The sequence below is a fragment of the Aulostomus chinensis genome, chromosome 20, assembly GCF_037954235.1.
Source record: "Aulostomus chinensis isolate RoL2024-O1b breed Wild chromosome 20, RoL_Achi_v1.0, whole genome shotgun sequence".
NCBI lineage: Eukaryota > Metazoa > Chordata > Actinopteri > Syngnathiformes > Aulostomidae > Aulostomus > Aulostomus chinensis.
This window is the reverse complement of record NC_141339.1, coordinates 16968090-16988381: the sequence shown is the minus strand read 5'-3', so window position 1 is coordinate 16988381 and position 20292 is coordinate 16968090. Positions and strand designations below refer to the sequence as shown.

Genomic DNA, 20292 nt, shown 5'->3' with positions numbered 1-20292 from the left:
CTCGTTGCTATGCCAACTTTGTCTTTCTGGGGAGCACAGCAGATAACCACGTATGTCGTTGTCGGCCGTCCTTGAACAGGTGCCCCGACCAACCAGAGGAGGCGCTACTGAAGCAATCAGGACACATAACCTCCTCCTGACGTATGTGATGCTACGCTACATTACGCTAACATCATCAGGAGCTGCCACAATTGACTTGAACAGTTTTCCTGCTAATTACACCGAAACCACACCCCTTTCCCCTCAGAGGACACTAACTGGTCCGCACCACGGGTTTGTGCAAAACCAACTGCCTCGCAAAGTTAGTGACTCAAGAGTTCCCCGCTGAAACACAAAAACATACCAACGAAAAAATCCTGATCTCATAGAAACTCGTGACGTGACCAGCACCTCTTAAAAGTCACACGATGGAGGCGGCACGGCATCCGTCAAACAAAAGTTAGGTAGCTGCGACAAAGCACTCTGGACAGTGTTTAATGTTTTACCATTTTGAAAACTTTATTGTTCATTGACTGACAGTAGCATCTTGCACAGAAATTCACGATAATATTTATATTTTATGACGTGTCAGCATGGATAAGGTTTGGTTAAGCTTGGGCAAACAAAAAAGAAAGGTTACGCTTATTAAAAACATTGTGGTTTAAGTTAAAGTTGTAAAACACAAACTGGACTCAACCATTCAAAGTTAAGTTTAGGAACAAAAACTCCCCCACGTGTTTATGATTAGGCAACCATCGTCTGGCTTCTTGTTATATTGTCATCTAAAGATAGTATAACAAGAAATCTCTTTCATAATAACAAGATTTAGGATGTGGATCAGATAGAACCCACTAATAGGCCGGCAAACAAAGATGTTTTGTCTGGGACGACAGTCGGGAAAACTACAGCCTCGTGACTATAACTGGCAGACCAAAGTAGCTGATAAAATGTCTGCTCATAAATGGCTCCTGAGCTGTTATCGGCTTTCTAAAAGTATGTTCAACTCCTTTTATGCAAAGGTGATGTGCAAGTCATGTGTCCAAAGCCTCAGCAGATTTCAGTCCAAGTGATTAGCAAGGCTTTTCATTCTATCCTTAGCGTCCCATGTATGTGATTAGCAGGTAGCCCGCTTCTGGAGGGAGGCTTTTGAACTGGTTCCTTCTGTCTCTCCTTGCAAGAGGTTCTGCGTTTCTTTGGGAGTTTACATCTCGTCTTCTCTGGCTTTGGCTCTGGTTCTTGGTGCTTTTATCTTTTGGATTATGATTCTAAATCGCGTGAGTATACCTGTATGTTAGTGTTTTGGCTGGAATGCAATGTATCTTGCAAGTTAAATGTCGTTTGCATTGTTGAATGGAGTGGAAAAACCCGCTGTTAGTTATTCACTTGCAGAAGGTGTTGTGGCGCAGGACTGATGATTCCCACAAAGAAAGCGTGTAATAATATGTGTTTATGAACTCAGCCTGGCCTGGATGCAGGATGTCATTTTCATTTTCCTTCTTTGAACTCTTTTAGGAACCTGAAACATGACACCTTAGGGATAAATAGCATTATTCTGGGGATCCAAGGCCACATATGTTTCCTGGTCATGTTGACTAAAGAAAAAGAAAAAGACCTCTAATCCACGGACCAGCCTCATCATTTGCAGCAGCACGTTTGCAAAGTAGAATAATAGCTTTAATAGTCAGCTTTAGTTGTAGCTAATATTCTTGTAGCTTGTTTTGAGCATTGATTTAATTGGCACAGTGGTTGTTTTTAGTGTACTATCATTTAATGTTAGTCGTAGAAACATAGTGACAGCGCGGTGTGTTGCAATAGAATGATGCGTTTTAGGTCTGAATTTCATCAGAAGAAGGAATGATTAGAAAAAGGAGTGTATGTTCCTGCTTGTTATATTGTACGGAGGCACTGTGGGTTCTATAGTTGACCGACATGTGACCGCATAGAAGCGCAGGAGTATTTAAAGCAATCAAGTGCTTTTCCGTGCCAAAACAGAGGAAACACTTGCTGCTTGCTAATACGTGAACAACAGCCAAACCTGTTCTTTATGAGTGTCAGTCAAGCTTAGCCTACTTTACCAGTCACAAAATTTGAAGCATTTATATTTGCCTTTTATAGTGAGCATGTATCCCTCTCCACCAGGCAACAATCAATCATCTTTACCTCCCAGTATTGTTTCCGTGAGAATGAATTGTGCTTATTGCAAATATTTCTGCTTTTTTTTTTTTTTTTTTTATTTCTGTTTTAGGTAATCCGTGCATTCTTGGTTGCAGGACAGGCTGGCTCAGAATGTATTTCCTTCAGTGACAGTGACAGGCGCTGAGGTAATGTCCACTTTCACTGCTCAAGAAGACATAAGCTTGTTATTTAAAGTCACTTGGGGGGATTTATTTGCGGTGGCATCCTCATTATCCCTACCTTCATTTACTCTTTGATCTGCACAGCAGTCTTTACATATGTAAGAACCAGAGCCACGGAGATCCTCTTTTATAATATGAAGGGTCACGATGTGTATGATTTAAAAGCTGATAAACCATGGAGAGATAAACATATAATACACACACACACACACACACACACTTTGTGTAACTATTTTTTAAAAAATTCTAGAAATGTTAAGACAAAGCCAGTTTGTTCGTTTTTGAACTCATCCCACAAAATAATCTCAGTGGCAAAACATCTACGGATAAAAGTATTGTATTAATAAAAGCGACAACTGTGAATCCCGGCGGTATGAAAATCCCACCGTGTTCACGTCTTCTGTTTCCAACTCTAACAGTATTAGTGGTGTTTTAAGCGACATTGTGCCGTTCTTATCTCCATCCTCTAGCAGCAACAGTTCTTTGAAACAACTGTCAACATTCGCAAGTAGAAAATGTTTAGCTAAAAGTGTCACTCGGCACTCCCAGAATGACCGAATGTAAGAAATGGATTTGGTTTGACAGCATTTGGAAAGTTGCGCAAATGTCGCATAATATTGCCGCCCAAGTCTCAGCGCTCATCAGACATGTTTAGGTGCTACTTTAGACTTAAGTACTTCAGGGAAGAAGCTTCTCCGGGGACGGAGCCATGCTGAGTTTCCAGGAAAAGCTACAATGGACGTAAACTTCGCTGTCGTGGGTTGGACTTGGATCCAAAAGTAAAGCTCCTTTAGGCTTTCATACATGCTCGGGACATTCTTACTCTGCACCAGATGCACAAAGCCATGGTTGCTATAGTAACAGTGGCACTATTTCCACTCCTCTTTTTTTAAATGTCTCTTTCAGCCTTGGCGTGTTGGAACAATGCAGACATGGTGTGAAACATCTTCCTCTCAACAGGGCTGGAGAAACATGACAACGCTCCCTCACTGTGTTCTCAAGCTGACCTGCCGCCTTCCTCTGTTCTGCTGAGGCTAATCTTCCTCCAGGGTGGAGAGATTATCATCAGCAACCTAAAATGTCCTCCCACAAACGCAACTTCCAGTGCTTCAATACCGTCACTGGCGAAGGTTCCCACAAGCATCACACCAGCAGCCTCCCCGGTATCCCTCAACATGGTGTGGTGGGACATCGTGAACATCCGGGCGAATGCTATCTTTGCTCCGAGTATAGACACACTCAGGCGCTGGAGGCTTTACCTTTGTGCGATGCTCATACACCGTATCACCACTACCATCACCCGCAGCAGTATGCTATCAGGAGGCCGGCCGGACCAAAGGAGCATCCTGCGGCACACACCGGTCACCAACGGCACATCCATCATCACAGGCACAACAAGAGGGTGGTTCTGATGAAGAACAGCGATCCCTCGTTGAGGAAGACCATCGTCTTGCACCGCAGGGGACTACGCAGTTTTGGGCTTTTCTTAGAGGAAGTTTCTGATCTCATGCAGTACCACATCAGGAAGTTGTACACTCTGGAGGGCTGCAAGGTAAGATCATGAACATCTGGTGCTTTGTTTCACATTTGATCCGGCAGTAGCGGAGCTGAGTGAGACATTTCATCCTTCATTGTGTACAGGAAACTGTTGATTTCCAGGGCGAAAAGCGAGCAAATAGTTCCTTTTGTATTCAAATGAATTGAAAGGATGATTCTGAATTACACAGCGGTATTACTGTGAGCGGAGCTTCGCTCTTATTCTGAGTGTTTTTTTTTTGTTGCTCTTCAACCAGCGTGAAAGAGAGGCCTCTAGTGACAGGAACCACTGGAACCCTGCTGGGAACGTCATCAACTATCTGACCTGTTGCTGCTTGATGTGAAACACACAATGTCAAAGATACGTCAAGAAACTATCCAACGTGTAACCACACAACTTTAACACAATATTAACATAATATTAATGGTCTCAAAAAGAAAAAAATCTTTAAAAGAACATCAAATTTAGTTTTACATGATGTTAGTGATACACTTGACGTGAAGAAGTTGAAACAGCCTTGAAGTGTAAAGCGAGACAATTGTTACATCACCGAGGAAGTTAGTGGCAGAGACGTTTCAATTAGCAAAAAAGCTGCTTAAAAAGAAGATTCAGAGGAAGTTTGCTTTCGAGTAGGATTTATGAATATTTGCGTTGTAAAATGAAATAAAATGTCCGTATTAATGAAGCTACCAGTAAATCATTTTATTTCAATCAATCTATTCTTTTAACTTGATTATTTTAATTTTGTTAAAATATTCTTTTGGTAATATCATTTGTCCTTCTTTTTGCCATCTCTTACGTTGACAGATTCTTTAATACGGCACCAAAGGGTGAGTCTCAGCAGTTTTATTTGGGTTTGATGAGCTTTATTTTTTTCCAGCAGTATAAAGAAGGAGATACAGGTTTGCAAATGTTTTACATTCATACAACAAACGTACTCACAATATCAGTTTACACTGAGTGGTTTGTTACGTTCAAGTCAAGCAGGATAAACATTCGGACTGCGTGCATCAGGGGATGATGCTGGGATATTCCCTCACACACACACACACACACACATTCAGGTTGTGCGTCTCTTTCATTTATCTTGGTCACATCGGAGCTATTTTTGAGATCAGAGAAGCGGGTCAACATTAAATCTCTATTCTCCTGGTTTGATACAAGAGGAGTCTCAGAAATGTGTCTTCTATGGGGCAATTAATTATCTTCACCTGGGCGTTGTGTGACCGCGGCTGAAGCCATTCATCTGCCTTTAGCAGCCGTGGATTTTAAAGTCGGAACTGCATCGTCATCAAAACCGACTGAGCAACAGACGATCGACGCAACTCTCAATATTGTAGACTTTGTTTTCTCTGAGGATTCAGTGTATAAAAAGCAGCTGCACACAAAAAAATAGAAACGCACATTTAAAAGGAGACGGGAGTAAATGACACGACCTCCTGAATAACACGGACGTCGGATCAATTTGTAGCAAGAAAAGTTTACGCGCCCCTTGTGAAATGTAAAAATGTTAAAACCCTTGCAGCGATGTTGTTTTCATGGGCTATCAGCAGCTGTTATGGTTGTTTTTCAGTACAAAAACACGGTGGTTTCTTATATTTACACTTGCCTCTTCTGCAGGATTAGATTCAGCAATTCAGGCTATTTCTGTGAGTTAAATATATGATGTTTTAAGTCACACTTCTTGGAGTATCAAGAGTCTAAAGCGCTACGGCTGCTGGCCCGTACCCATGTGCTTCTGTGGACCGATGAGGGATTGAGCATCCACAGATAACTTTAAGATTCTATGATTGAATTTGTGCTCTTTCCAAAACAGTGTCAGACAAAAAAAAAAAAAAAAGACAAAATATTTGCAGTGACAGTGTTCAGTGGTAAAAAGAAATAGCGCTACGTTCATCAGCTGCCGGTAGCGGCCCAGGTTCAGCGCATCCCTAAATATAGATTTACATATTAGGAGCAGGAAATGTCCTGTAGCAAAAAAATACATAACGGCTTCCAATGCCAAAAAAACTGTGTGTTCATTGTGTCTACAAGGACTCAATCAAGATTGCGATTCTGCTGAGCAATACCCTCAGCTCCAGCAGCACAAGTGACAATGGCAGTTCACAAGGACTGCACCGTCATCTGGTGGAGTTTATCGGAGATCATCCCAGATTAGGATATTTATCTTGTCTTGACTCACTGCTCAACTCTCCGCCCTCTTGCAAAGGGATTTAAAGCACTCAGTTGCATAGACCGACCCACAAAGAGGGTTCTTTTGATTACGAACTATGTGCGGATTGAAATCATCTTTACCTTCATGTGTGTTTTGCCCCTACTCTAGCTTGGACATGCGATTTGAACGAAATGTATAAAAATGATGCCACGAAAAGAATTTACAGTATAAAATGAAGTGGGTTTCACTGACTGCTCTTCTTTGGATCAATCGTTTGAATAATAAGATTTGATTCCATTGAAAATAAATAAATTGCTGCTTTGGTTTTAACTGCTTAAAATTGAATTCAGGTTTATTCAGGGGTATTTTGTCTGACATGCTGAGTTTGACTAAATGCTAGGAAAGTAGGTTGTTTAGGACACAAACTCAAAGCTTCAGACTTTTGACTTAACTCAGAAGACTTACTTGGAACATGCAAAACAATGATTCAGTCCCACCTCTGGAATGTAATACACCGTTCAACTGCCAGTGCTACTCCAAACCGCCAGTGTTGCAGTAAGGCCTTGGAGGAAAAGAAAAGGGGAACATTAAAAATCATGCCGCTTAAAAATTTGACACTGATCCATCGCTCCTTTTCTCATGACCTCTCCAAATCTGACTGTTCTATGACAGACCGTTGTCCGTTTTATGATATTTACCCGTATATATCTAAATCATTGCATGTCCTGTGCATCCAAATGGTATTAATTTTTTTTCTTAATCCACACGCTTCTTAATTATGTTTCTAAAAACAACTACATTTCTGCTTTGTTTCAGATTGAAAGTGTTCACGGTCTCATGCACTGCCCCAGTGTTCTGGTCTGTGTGGGACGTGAGCCTTCACATCCCTCCATCCTGGAGAAACTACGGAAAATATCTGATGACAAACTTCCAAAGCTGAACTTGAAGGCTCACTCTGCTGGCTGCCCCCGAGGACAAGAAGGTAGGAGGAACTAATGTCTGACATTTAAAAATTTCATTAATACAATATAGTTTGCTTTAAAACTGCAGTAATTCAATTAGTCACGTTATAAATCAGATTTTAATTAACAATACCTTTGCTGGTACAGCAAGAAAAGTATTGTGCCTTTTAGTTGTATTTAAATGAGTGTACTTTTGTCCTCTGTTTTTGCCTTTTTTTCCTGTTGTGATGGCTAACCAAGAACCCAGCCTGGGAGCTGGAAATGAATCTACTAGACACTCAGAGTCTTCTGAAAAGTCCTTACCAGATGGAACTGAATCTCCTGACAACACCGGCTTCTGCGCACCCACCAGTGATGCAGTGATGGATGATGATATTGAGAAACTAGTCCGAGTCAATAAAGATGGCAGTCTGTCCATGAAAATGAAAGTGCGCTTTCGGCTACAAAATGATGAAACCTTACATTGGTCGACAGAAGTAAGAAAGAGCACAGGCCGAAACTGCGAGTTCCTCCAGGGACAAGTTGGTGATAGAGGTTTTTCAGAATGTGAGCACGTCTCTGCTCGTGAGCCGGATGAAGCTTACATCACTAGGCACTACCAAAGACCTCACTGTCCTCACTGCTGTAGTCACTGCCAGACGTATGACCTCTGGAAGAACATCCCAGGAACACAAGGCGCGAGTCGATGCATTCAGACTTCCAGCTCAAGCGCATCCTCACACACTGTGCTCTCCAGGAAGATGGTGGTTAAATGTGGCCAAACTAGATCAAGCGAAGAGTACACAGAGACGTGTGTGACTCAGACTGTTGCTGAAGAATCTTGCAATGTGAGGAGTGAAACCAGCTCAGTGAACATCTGCGGTGCAGTTGATAATTCCCCAAATGATCAAGTCAATTCCAACACTCCTCAAATGTCAGAGCATGATGAGGATCAAAGTGCTTCAAGTAGACCAGAGGAAGAGGAGCAATCATCTTCAAGTCCAACAAACAGAGTAACTGTCACGGCGAAGCACTCCGGCAAGTCGAGGAGATCAAAGAAGTCGTACGCTTGTGTTTGTGGAGCGTCTGCTCGTTCTCCTAAGGATGATGCAAGAGTAGAAAGTGGAGAGGCAGATGAGATGAGCAGAGGAGAGTCCAGTGCCATGTCGATCAAATCAAACACCTCAGTCCGGTCAAATGAAGAAACTGCAGAGCCTGAAGATGACGAGGAGGAGAAGAGATCCAAAAGTGCCATGTCAGTTCATTCAAATGCCTCAACTAAATGCAAACCAGATGTCTTAGAGGTTGAAGCTGAAGATGTACACGACGACAAAGAAATACAAAACAGACCAGCATCGGTTCAATCTTGTAATTCTGAAAAATCAGTGAAGCCTGAAGTAAAAGCTGAACATAAATCACAGGAGGATGTTGATGAAGAAAGAGCACTAAGTTCCTTGTCTAATAAATCCAAAAGATCTAGAGTCTCTCCTCTTCCAGATGAGGAAAAGGACGCAGAGGAATCTGTAGAAGTCCAAAACCCAGCAGAAGAGAATGCAACTGGAGAGAGAGCACAAAGCCAAATGTCAGAGAAGTCAAATGTTTCTTCAACATCTAAAATGTCAAGAACCTCGGGAGAAGCAGTGGAACAGAATTCAGATGGTAAATCTGTTGTGAGTGTACATACTCCTGTGTCAAAAGAGGCTGATGACAACGAAGAAACTGAGGCCAGAGGAGATCAAGAGAGAGTTGCTAGTGTCATGTCATCAAAATCCTCAGCGATATCTACTCACTCAAATGTAGCTGAGGAAACTGTGGAAAGAGCGCCAAGTACCGTGTCTATCAAATCGGTCAAGTCAAATGCATCTTTGAGGTCTAGAAATTCAAAAACCCCAGAGGCTGAAGAGGTGACTGAAGAGAGACCACCAAGCACAATGTCAGTAAAATCAGTAAAGTCGAATATTTCTGCAAAATCTCACTCTGAAATTCTCACTAACAAAGCTGACAACCGTGAGAGTGAAAATGACCAAACTGAAGAAAGAGCAGGGAGCAGCAAGTCAAACGCTTCCGAAACGGGAGAAAACATTACAAACGAGGAGGTAGAAGAGACGCCGAGCTCCCCCTGTGTTACAGTTGAGGAGAATTGTGATGAAGCGGAGGCACGGTCATCTAGTCCAATGTCAGACAAGTCAGTCAGGTCAAAATCATCTGCAATATCTGCCGAATCGACAAGATCTGCAAAATCAAACGCCTCTGATGATACAGAACAAGAAATCAACCCGAGATCTCCGAGTAGCATGTCAAATAAATCAGCCATTTCTTCAAAATCACACAAGTCCAAGTGTTCGGAGAGAGAAAATACAGAACGCGAGGAAGAGAGGGGACCTAGTGTAATGTCAGTGAAATCAGCCAAATCAGCACGGTCCAATGTTTCTGCCAAATCAAACGTGTCAAAGTCCAGTCTCATTTCAGCTGAAGGAAATACTTCACAGCAGGTAGAAAGAGCTCCGAGCAACATGTCGACTAGATCTGCCAAATCTGCGTCATCTAAGAAATCAATAGCTGCCGCTGAAGACAACGTGACAGGGGAGGAGACGGAGGAGAGAGCGGTAAGCTCCATGTCAGCGTGCTCAGTGAAGTCAGACATTTCAAATACATCCAAATGTTCAGCGAATGCTCTTGCTGAGGAAAGCTGCCATGCTGGATCCGAGCAAACTGAAGAAAGAGCTGCCAGCAGCATGTCAGACAAATCAGTCCGGTCTCATGTTTCTGAAGTATCTATCACGTCTGCAGAGAGAGCCTCCAGCGCTTTGTCATCTAAATCAGCCAAGACTCATGTCTCTACGAAATCTGAAAAATCACATGATGGTGCGGTGGAAGAGCGCGCTGCGAGTAACTTATCAGTCAGATCAGGGAAATCAGCAAAAACAAATGTTTCTTCAATCTCAAAAAGATCTGAAGTACCCTTAGGAGATGGTGTTGACATCACCGAGGAGGGAGGAAAGGAGAGCGAAGGGAGAGCAGCGAGCTCATTGTCAGTCCAGTCGGTCAAGTCCAGTATTTCTCAGAGATCCAGAAAGACAGAATGTTCTGCTGAAGTTCCAGCTACAGACGTGTCCGAGTGCTCTGACAAAGACCAAACTGAAGAAAGAGCCCCGAGCGTCACGTCAGCTAAATCAGCAAAGACGCATGTTTCTGAAATATCCATAAAGTCTGCAGAAAGGGCGCCTAGTGCTTCGTCAAGAAAATCAACAGCATCACATGTTTCTGTACAATCTATCAAATCAAACGATGGTGTGGAGGAAGACAGAGCTCCAAGTAATACGTCCATCAGATCAGAAAAATCGGGGAAAACAAATGTTTCGAAAATATCAAAAAGATCTGATGCTCCTTTAGAAGACGGTGTTGATGACATCACTGGGGAAGGAGGAGAAGAGAGCGACGGGAGGTCAATGAGCTCAATGTCAATCCATTCCGTTAAGTCCAGCATTTCACAAAGATCTAAATGTTCGGCTGATGTTCCAGTGACAGACATCTCCGAGTGCTCTGACAAAGACCAGACTGAAGAAAGAGCCCCGAGCGTCACGTCAGCTAAATCAGCAAAGACGCATGTTTCTGAAATATCCATAAAGTCTGCAGAAAGGGCGCCTAGTGCTTCGTCAAGAAAATCAACAGCATCACATGTTTCTGTACAATCTATCAAATCAAACGATGGTGTGGAGGAAGACAGAGCTCCAAGTAATACGTCCATCAGATCAGAAAAATCAGGGAAAACAAATGTTTCGAAAATATCAAAAAGATCTGATGCTCCTTTAGAAGACGGTGTTGATGACATCACTGGGGAAGGAGGAGAAGAGAGCGACGGGAGGTCAATGAGCTCAATGTCAATCCATTCCGTTAAGTCCAGCATTTCACAAAGATCTAAATGTTCGGCTGATGTTCCAGTGACAGACATCTCCGAGTGCTCTGACAAAGACCAGACTGAGGAAAGAGCCCCTAGCGTCACGTCGGCTAAATCTGTAATATCTATAAAGTCTGCAGAAAGAGCACCCAGTGCTTCGTCGAGAAAATCGACAAAGTCACATGTTTCTACAAAATCGATCAAATCAAATGCTACAGAAAAGTGTCCTGACATTGTGGATGAAGGAGATGGCGGAAAGCAAAGTGACGAGAGAGCAGAGAGCGCCATGTCGGCAAAAACTGGAAAGTCGGTTACTTCTACAAAATCTTCTAAGTCTAAAGCGCTTGAGCGCCCAGCTGATGAAAACATGTCTGATCATGAGGAAGATGAAGAGAGAGCTCCGAGCAGCCGGTCTGTCACGTCAGTCAAATCAGCTAAATCAAATGTTTCAGTGTCGTCTGAGGCAATAAAAGATCTCGCTGCTGAAGAGGACACTGACACCAGATCAGCGAGTTCAAGGTCGGTTCATTCAGTCAAATCAAACATCTCAGCAAGATCAAGTCGGTCAAGACACTCAGCTGAAGCTCCTCATGAAGAAAAACTCACCAGACCGAAGTCACATGCCTCTACAGCATCTAAAAAATCAAACGTGTCGGAGGTTCCTTCTGAGACTCCCGAGGAGAGAAACGATGAGGAAGAAACATCCAGTAGAGCGGAAAGTGTTATGTCTGCTAAATCTGCAAAGTCGGCTATTTCTGCAAAGTCAAATAAATCAAAAGTCTCACATGTCCTCGCTGAAGATCACCTGGAAAGAGCTTCAAGCAGTATGTCGATCAAATCTACAAAATCTGCAAAATCTAATGTTTCTGAAAAGTCAAAGATATCAAACACTTCCGACGTGACTTCTGAACACAGCGCTGAAATTGCTGAAACGGAAAATGAAGGGAGAGAGTCTGCAAGATCAGGACAGTCTAACTGTTCTGCCGATGTCCCAGCTGAGGAAGGCTTGGAGAGCACAGCTGGACAGGTGAAAGATGTATCAGCCGAAGAAAATATTACAGAGCATGACAAAACTGTCGAGACATCAGAAAGTGTTGCGTCAGACACATCTACAAAGTCAAACGCGTCCTCTCAGAAATCCAATTCAGGCGAAGCAGGCGCTGAGGAGAGAGCACCGAGTTGCATGTCAGCTACATCGGTCAAATCAGACATGACTTCTGAGGAAATTCCTGCAGTTGGGGAGGAAACAGAAGAACGAGCACCAAGTGTAAGATCAACCAGGTCGAAAACTTCCAGGACGGAGAGATCGGCAAGTAATGCGTCAGTCAAATCGAATAGTACAACAGCTTTTGAGGTTCTTTCAGAGGAAAACGCCGCTAATTGTGAGGAAACAGCCAGCCAGAGATCGCCAAGCACTCTGTCAGCTAAATCAACCAGATCTGCCAGATCAGCCCGCTCAAATATTTCTGCAAAGTCCAGTAAGTCCAAATCCTCCAATGCTCCCAGTGAAGATAAACAAGAGGAGATTATGGAGCGAGCGCAGAGTAGTTCCTCTGTCAAGTCCAGCTCTACAGCAATATCAGGGAAATCAAAAGCCAGTCAGGTTCCTGCTGAAGACAATCACAGTGAAAATCCTGAGGAGAGAGTCGTGAGCTCTATGTCTGCCAGATCAGCGAAGTCAGCCGTGTCGTCAACAAAATCCTCTCAACATCCTCAGAATGAAAGCGTTGAAGACGATACCTCTGAGTGTGAAGAAACTGAGAAGAGAACTCCAAGTGTTATGACAGTAGAATCCTCAAAGTCAGCGATCTCTCGAAAATCAAGGACGTCCAACGCTTCTGAACAGACAGCTGAAAGTCCTACAGGATCGAAGAGGACCCCAAGTGTTCTGTCAGTAAAATCAAACGCGTCAGCAAGAACCGCCAAGTCCACCATGTCCAGGACTGCTTCTAGTGAGCATGCTGAGCATTGTGAAGAAACGTCAGAAAAATCGCACAAGTCAGCCAAATCAATTAAGCAACCTCAAACCTCTGATGGGAACGGCCAAGAGAAATCTGAAAGAACACCAAGTGTCGTGTCATTAAAGTCAACCAAGTCAGCAAGATCAAAACGATCCGATGTTACTGCGGATAACGAAGAGGAGGAGCTAACAGAAGGCTCTGTGTCAGCTAAATCAAATCAAACTGATCGGTCTGAGGTTCCTGCTGTGGCAGTTGAAGACCGATCATCAACAGTGATGTCATCTAGGTCCAAATCGTCAGCACGCTCAAAAAAGACGTCAGCGTCTGAGGTTAAAGGAGCAAAAAGTGAAGGGCGACCACAAAGTTCTTTGACAGTCAAGTCAAACGTGTCCATGAGATCTCGTAAATCCAAAAAAGCTAATGAGGATGCAGATAATAAACAGGAGACTGTTGTTTCCCTAGTAACTGTAGTTAACCCAGAGGAAGAGATTAAGTTGCAAAATGAAAACCAAGATTCACAGCAACCAAAAGGAAATAAACCCGCGATTTCTCGTGCTGACTCAAAGGAAACCGATTTATCGCAATCCCTCTCTTGTTCAGATGTTGTCAAGGAGACGTGTGAGACTCCGGCGACTGAAGATATGGCGAACAGGTTAACAAACGGTCCAGTCGAAACTGCTGACGATGGCCAGAGTGACACTGACAACAACAAAAGCAGCAAAAGCCAAAAGAACTTAGGGCTGGTTCCATCTAACCTTCCTAATGCATCACCCACTGAGGTGGTGAATGAATGGCTGAAAACAATACCAGCTGAAACTGAGCTGTACGATGTGGAGGAGCTAACCGAAAACTGTAATGGACAAAAAACAGGCAGTACAGTGGAGGGAATTAAGAGCGATGAAAACAATGAGGATTTAAAAGACTCACATGATGGAACTGGGAACAGTATTCCTACAAACGAATGCCAAACAACCACAGAGGGACCAAACCCAGATAATTCCTCCACTGAGAGAGATGAAAATGCAAAAATGTTTCACTCGTCTGTACAGGTAATGAAAGTACTTCTTAATCCAAAACTTGACCGATGTAACAGTTTACCAGAAGTTTCTCCAGTGTACGGAAGGAAACTGAGCTCTTCAGCCAAAGGTCTTCTGGACTGCCTTGTGAAGTTGCAGCTGATAGACCATGATCCCAAAAATGCAAATGAAAAAGATGAAAGATACTTAAAGCTGATGAACATTCTTCAATCTCTTTGGCTTTGCAAGCCTCAAGAAAATGAGCATGCCTTACGAAAAGATGATTGCCGTTCTGTGAATGGTGAATTCAATCACACGTCATCCTCTGGCGTTGACGTCAACAGCGGCTCCACAGGTTCAGGGAAGAGCAGTGATGGTGTCAATGGGTCTCAACCCCAAACTGCTACAGACACTGTAAGTAAAGCAGAGGAAAATCACGAGGCAGAAACAGATGCTCAGTGGACAGATGAGAGACAGGACGGAGTAATGAATGAGGAAAAACAAAATGGAGATGATCTGGCAACAGATGAGACCATTCGAAGTAATGACAGTCCGAGAGAACTATCTGAAACCCCACCATCTTCAAACAAGAGCTCAGGAAATAGTGGCCAAAAGCTTCCAGAGGAAGCTGAAACAGAATGTCAAGAGGACACAAGTTCTGAGACTACACAGTTCAGTAAAAGGGTTCCTCCAGAAACGGATCCTGTTTGGGTCTTAACTTTATTAACCAAAATAGAAAAGCAGTTCATGTTGCATTACATCAATGCAATGAGCGAGTTCAAAATCCGCTGGAATTTGGATGATAATGAACAGCTGGACATGTTGACAAATGAACTGAAAAATGAAGTGCAAAAAAGAATCCAAAAAAGTATCGACCGAGAACTGAGGAAAATGAAAAGTATAGCAGGCCTGCCGAGACCCCCCCAAGAAGCAATGTCCCGTCCTTCAACGGCACAAACAGATGAGAGGAGACGGAGGCTGCGGATCATGCTCCAACAGTCAGCTGATGCGCAGGCTGAGAAAAGTGAGGATTCAGCAACAGGTACATCTTACAGTGACCAACGCAGTGAAATCAACGACGACTGTCCGTGTGAAACGTGCATTCAGAAAGATGCAGCAACTCAGCCTCCGCTTCCTGCAGAAAACACAAATCTCTCACCTGTTCAAACCGACCTGAACAGTATTCTAGAGAAGAGTGACGAGCCTACGGGGGCAACATCTCAGTCCCAAAATGATACAGAAACAAAAGCAGCAGAATCATTTGTAGATGACGTTATTGACAAAGCTCTAAGAGAAATGGAAGGGTTTGAAGTACCCCGTGATGCTGAAGATGGCTTGGCAGTCGACGCTTTGGAAAAAGAGGTAGATGAAGCAGAAGTAGTGGACGCCGAGATGGCCGGGAGAAGGGCTGAAGAATCTCCTCTTAAAGATGAAACTGATATTGAAAATAATGATGAAAAGGAGGATGAAAATGCCGACATAAGCATGGCTGAAGAAGCTGAAGCAGCAACTGCTGAAGAAGAGGAGGATGAGGGTGGAGATATATTGGATGAAGAGGCTGTTGCAGCAGAGGATGAGGATGAACGGCCATCAGACACGGAGGAAGCTGTGCAAGTAGTTGGAATGGGAAAAGAGGAGGAAGATGAATCTGACAAAGAAGAAGACGCGGAGGCTGAGGTGGTTGATAATGAGGAAGAAATTCCTGCCACCGGCGTAGAAGATGAGTCCGCAGATGAGAATGATGAAACAGCGAATGAATCCTCAAAAGAACCAACTGAAGATGAGCTTGAAGTGGAAAAAGAGCTTGCTGTCACAAGCGAAGAAGAACTTCAGGAAACCACGGCAGCCGAAGATGAAAATGTGTCAGAAGAGACTGCAAGCCAGCTTGAATCTGAGAATAATGAGTGTGAGGAAGAAAGAACAGTTGAGGAGGAGGAGGAGATTCCTGCCACGAGTGCAGATGAGTTGGCAGATGGTGATGAAGTGTCAAAAAAAACTGATGGAGAAGCAACACACGAAGATGAGATGGCTGCTGCAAGTGAGGATGACTCAAAGGAGGAGGCTGCTAAGGAAGAGACCTTAATGACTGAGCATGGACGTGACAAAGGGGATGAGGACGAAACAGCTGATGATGAAGAGCCTGACGCAACCACAGCCGACGATGACATTGTAGTCACAGGTGAAGACGAATCAAAAGAAGAGACTCCTGAAGATGAAAGTGCAGCTGAAGAAACCGCTGCAGTTGATGATGAGGATGAGGAAGAGAGCTGTGCCACTGGTGAAGATGACAGTGCAGCAGCGCCAGGTTTAGGAAAAGACATGGATGTCTCAGATGAAGGAGAATCAGAGGAGGAGCCTGAAGAGGCCACCAACGCTGAAGAGTCTGACATGGCAGCCACTGATGATCCTGTGGAAGCAGCCTCATGTGATGAAGATTCAGAAAATATTGAAGTGGGAGAAACCGAGGATGAAAAAGATGAGGCAGGAAAAAATGACTCTGCCGGGGAGTCTGACGTAGCAGCCGCTAGTCAAGCGGAATCTGACGAAGATGAGACTCCAGCAAGTGATGAAGATGAAGCCACAGAGACTGATAAAGCAGAGGAAGCTGACGATGATAATGCTGCAGGAGAAAGTGAAGCTGGAGATAACAACACAGCAGACGAAGGTGATGAAGCAGCTGTGACTGAACATGAAGATGATGGAGATGAAGCTGTGGAAGTAGAGGCTCTGGCCACAAGTGCAGATGAGTCAGATGAGAAGGAAGCAACAGAAGCAACAACAACTAAAGATGCTTTAAAAGAAGGAACGGGTGAAGATGAATCCCCCGAGGAGCCTAGTGACGTCGGCAATACTGAAGGGTCTGACGTGGCAGCCGCAAGCGATGATGAAGTAACTGGAGAACATGATCAAGCGGGAAAATCTGAAGATGAAGCTGAAGCTGAGGAGGATGATGTGGCAGGTGTGAGCGAATGTGAAGCTGAAGATGAAGCTTCGGAAGAGATTCTGGCCACCAGTGGCGATGAGAAGGAACCAGGAGAGGAGGTGACAACTGAGAGTATGGATGTAGCGAGTGAAGATGAAGGAAATGAGGAGTCTGGTGAAGCCACAAAGGCTGAAGACATAACAGCCACAAGTCAAGATGAGAAAGATGAATCTGCTGTCACAAGTGATGAAGATAAAACCGCAGAAAATGATGAAGCAGAAAATACTGTAGAAAAGGAAATTTCTGAAACACATGAAGATGAAAATAGCGCCACAGCCGAAGCGTCAGACGTGGCAGCCACTAGCTCCAATGAACCTGCAGAGTCGGAGATCGTTACTGATGGAGATGAGACTGCAGCCGCGAGCGATGAAGATGAAATTGCAGAAAAGGAACAAGCAGATGAAACTGAAGATGAAAATGTCGCTGTCACACAAGACGAGGAGGGAGGAGATGATGACACAGCTGAAGGGTGTGACAAAGCAGCCCCAGGTCAAGAGGAATCTGAGAAAGATGACCCAGCAGAATCAGGAATGGACGGAGATGAGACTGCAGCCACCAGCGATGAAGATAAACCTTCAGAAAACGACGAAGCAGGAGAAACTGAGGATGAGAATGCTGTAGAAAAAGATTCGGTTACACAAGAAAATGACGACGGGAATAATGACATAGCTGAAGAGTCTGACATGGCGGTCACGAGTCCAAATGAAACTGACAAAGATGAAGCTGTAGAATCAGGGACGGCCGATGAAGGAGATAAGACTGTAGCCACAAGTGATGAAGATGAAACTGCAGAAAATGATGAAAAAAACGAAGATGAATCCGGCGATAACGAAACAGCCGAAGAGGCTGAAACTGCAGCTGTGATTGAACACGAAGCTGACAAAGTTGAGGAAGAAGACATTCTGGCAACAAGTGGAGAGGAGACTGATGAGAGGGAACCAGCTGAAGGGAAGGAGTCACCTGAGGTCACCGCAGCTGATGACGGAAATGATGAAACTGCAGCAGAAGATGAGCAGGAATCTGATATACAGCAGGTTGAAGAAGTAGGGACTTTGGAGGAGGCTGCTGCCAGTAACCACAGCGACTCTGCGGAAAACACAGATGATGATGATGATGAAGCTGGAGAAGAAGAGGAGGAGGAGGGTGAATCTGTATGTAAAGAGGCAGCTGAAGAAGGAACGTCTGATGCCTCTGTTGAAAAAGAGATCACAGATGAGGATGAGGAGACTCTAGAGGAAGTTTCTACCACAGAAAATCAACAGGACATCGGTGAAGCTAACAATGACGCAAATGAAGAGGAGGTAGAAGAAAGTAAGGGACAAACTGATCAGGAGTCTGCTAAAGAAGACGGTGCAAATGAATCAGAGGGAGATGACGAGAAATCAGCCGCAGATGAAAATGAATCGGCTAACAACGCAGAAGAAGAGGATACCGCAACAGACGAGAGAGAATCAGGAGGAGAACCCTCAGAAGCAGGTGATGATGACACGGCGGAGGAAGAAAAAGAAGCCACAGATGAAAACGACCCTTCAAACGAGCAAGAACATGAACTATCCACCGCTGAAGACGGATCACGGAGAGAAGAAGTTCATGAGACACAATCTGCAGACTGTAGTGCCACTGAAGATGAAGAAAAGGAGCATGATCATACCCGACCACAGGAAAACCAAGACGAGGAACCTGCAAGGGAGTCAGGAGAACCAGGTGAAGACTGCACAGAGGATGCGATGACGGGGGATGAGTCCGAAGAACAAAGAGGGGACAAATCTGGAGAACCTGATGAGGCAGGGAGTGAGAAAACTGGAGAGGAAGCTGAAGCAGAAGATGAGGAAGTCAGAGATGCTAACACAGAAGATGAATCTGGTGATGACGAGAGTAAATCCAAAGAGTCCACCGAGTGCCAGAGTGATGGGGAAGAGCCTGAGGAGAACGAGGCAGATGATGAGACGGAAGGGCAGGATGATGTTGTGGAACTGAAGGCAGAAAATGATGCCATAGTAGAGGACATATCAGAGAACAATGACGAGTGTGAAGACGGAGAAGAATGTGAAAGGGTTAACAACCCAAATGGAAGTCAAGAGAACAATGAAGACAAGATCGAATCATCTGAAAGAGAGAGAGAAGAAACTGAGACGTCCAAAAAAGACTGGAGTGGCGAATCAGCTGATGGAGAAGACGAGGCAGATTCAGACGAACCGGAGGACGAAACCGACGGAGATTTTGTCTCCAGCGAGGCAGACCATCAAGAGACAGCTGATTCAAAAACTGAGGAGACAAAATTAGTCCCAGTTGACTCTCTGAAGAAAGTGAGCGCCGAATCCGAGGACGGGGTTTATGCAGATGTTGAGGATTCAGACACTGATATAAACAAAGAAAGTTTGAGTTAGTGAGCTTGAGTGTGAGACTGCCAAAGTTGAGAAAAAAATTAAAGACGGAGGACGAGATGCAGTCTTCAACAGGAGAGGTCAAAGGCAGCTATTACTGATGCTACGAGCTGTGAGCAGTGTGAAGTCATTCTGGTTATTACTTGATTAAGTGCAGTCCTCAAGAGGATACACAACTACTGCAGAGTCAGTAGCAGGGAATATATTGTACTGTATCTAGGATGTAAAGAATTACATTTATTTTGATTCAAAATGAGCGTTAGGATATTTGTTTCATGTTGCCTACTGCAAGTTTGATCTTCAGACAAACATGGAACTGATGATTAAGTCTGCTTTGCAGTAATTCAATGTCATGTGCACCTTTAGCAGACTGTACTATATTTAAATGATTTGTCCTGATCATTATTTTTGCAGGTTTAAATATATCTTAAATCTATTAATCAAACGTTTTGGACTACCGGATCCAAAATTGCTATATATATATATATTTTTTTTTCTAGTTTATATGGTAACATTTTGGAAGATACTGTTCTTATTCACTTTGAATGCTTGAAAATATTTGATTGCAGGATCCAGAGAAGCAAACTGGATGATAAGTTTCATCACGAGGTAACCGCAGGATGACACGTATGGACAGCAGATAAACATACAAAATAATCAGCTAAGCTCTTTACAAAGTAGCAACATTTATGAAAAGGTTTTATGCATCAAGACAGACTCCTATTGTTCTGCAGTGTAGACCATTCAAGTGTTCATCAGCAAGAAGCTGCATGAATCTCTGTGGCACAGAGGTCTTTACCTTTGCTGAATGTACAACTGCACTTACTGTCTCTGAAATAAAATATAAATGCACTTTAAAGATGTTTTTGTTGTTCATAATTCACACATACATCAGTTTGTTCTGCTGACATTTATGATCAAACTCTATTTTAATTTACATGTAAGAGGAGAGAATTTGAATTTTGAAAAAAAAAATGTCTGCAAAAGGAAATGACTACTGCTATTTTCACACAGGTTGTAGTGTAAAGTATTTAAGTATTAAGTATAGTTACTTTTGTGTGACTTCATGTTGTAGACTTTT

The 20292-nt window shown here is 43.6% G+C and overlaps 1 protein-coding gene across 4 annotated transcripts; it reads left to right on the top strand.

The window, feature by feature from the left end:
* The first annotated feature begins 1099 nt into the window (after positions 1-1099).
* rp1l1b (rp1 like 1b) lies at positions 1100-20085 on the top strand. 4 transcript variants are annotated; one of them, XM_086189881.1, is made up of 5 exons: positions 1100-1253; positions 2225-2300; positions 3297-3888; positions 6845-7010; positions 7231-20085. In XM_086189881.1, the coding sequence occupies exons 3-5, from the start codon at positions 3415-3417 to the stop codon at positions 19212-19214; spliced, it is 12624 nt and encodes a 4207-aa protein (XP_086046007.1). In that variant the 5' UTR covers positions 1100-1253; positions 2225-2300; positions 3297-3414; the 3' UTR covers positions 19215-20085. The 4 variants fall into 4 exon arrangements, with proteins under 4 accessions (XP_086046007.1, XP_086046006.1, XP_086046009.1 ...); XM_086189880.1 differs by having other exon boundaries at positions 3243-3888; XM_086189883.1 differs by having other exon boundaries at positions 1109-1253; positions 2250-2300.
* The last annotated feature ends 207 nt before the right edge of the window (positions 20086-20292 follow it).

Excerpts from the sequence above, each read along its gene's own strand:
- rp1l1b (XM_086189881.1), top strand. The coding sequence starts at position 3,415 with ATGTCCTCCCACAAACGCAACTTCCAGTGCTTCAATACCGTCACTGGC. Across the intron at positions 3,889-6,844 it reads ACACTCTGGAGGGCTGCAAG|ATTGAAAGTGTTCACGGTCT; the intron begins GTAAGATCATGA and ends GCTTTGTTTCAG. Across the intron at positions 7,011-7,230 it reads CTGCCCCCGAGGACAAGAAG|AACCCAGCCTGGGAGCTGGA; the intron begins GTAGGAGGAACT and ends TGGCTAACCAAG.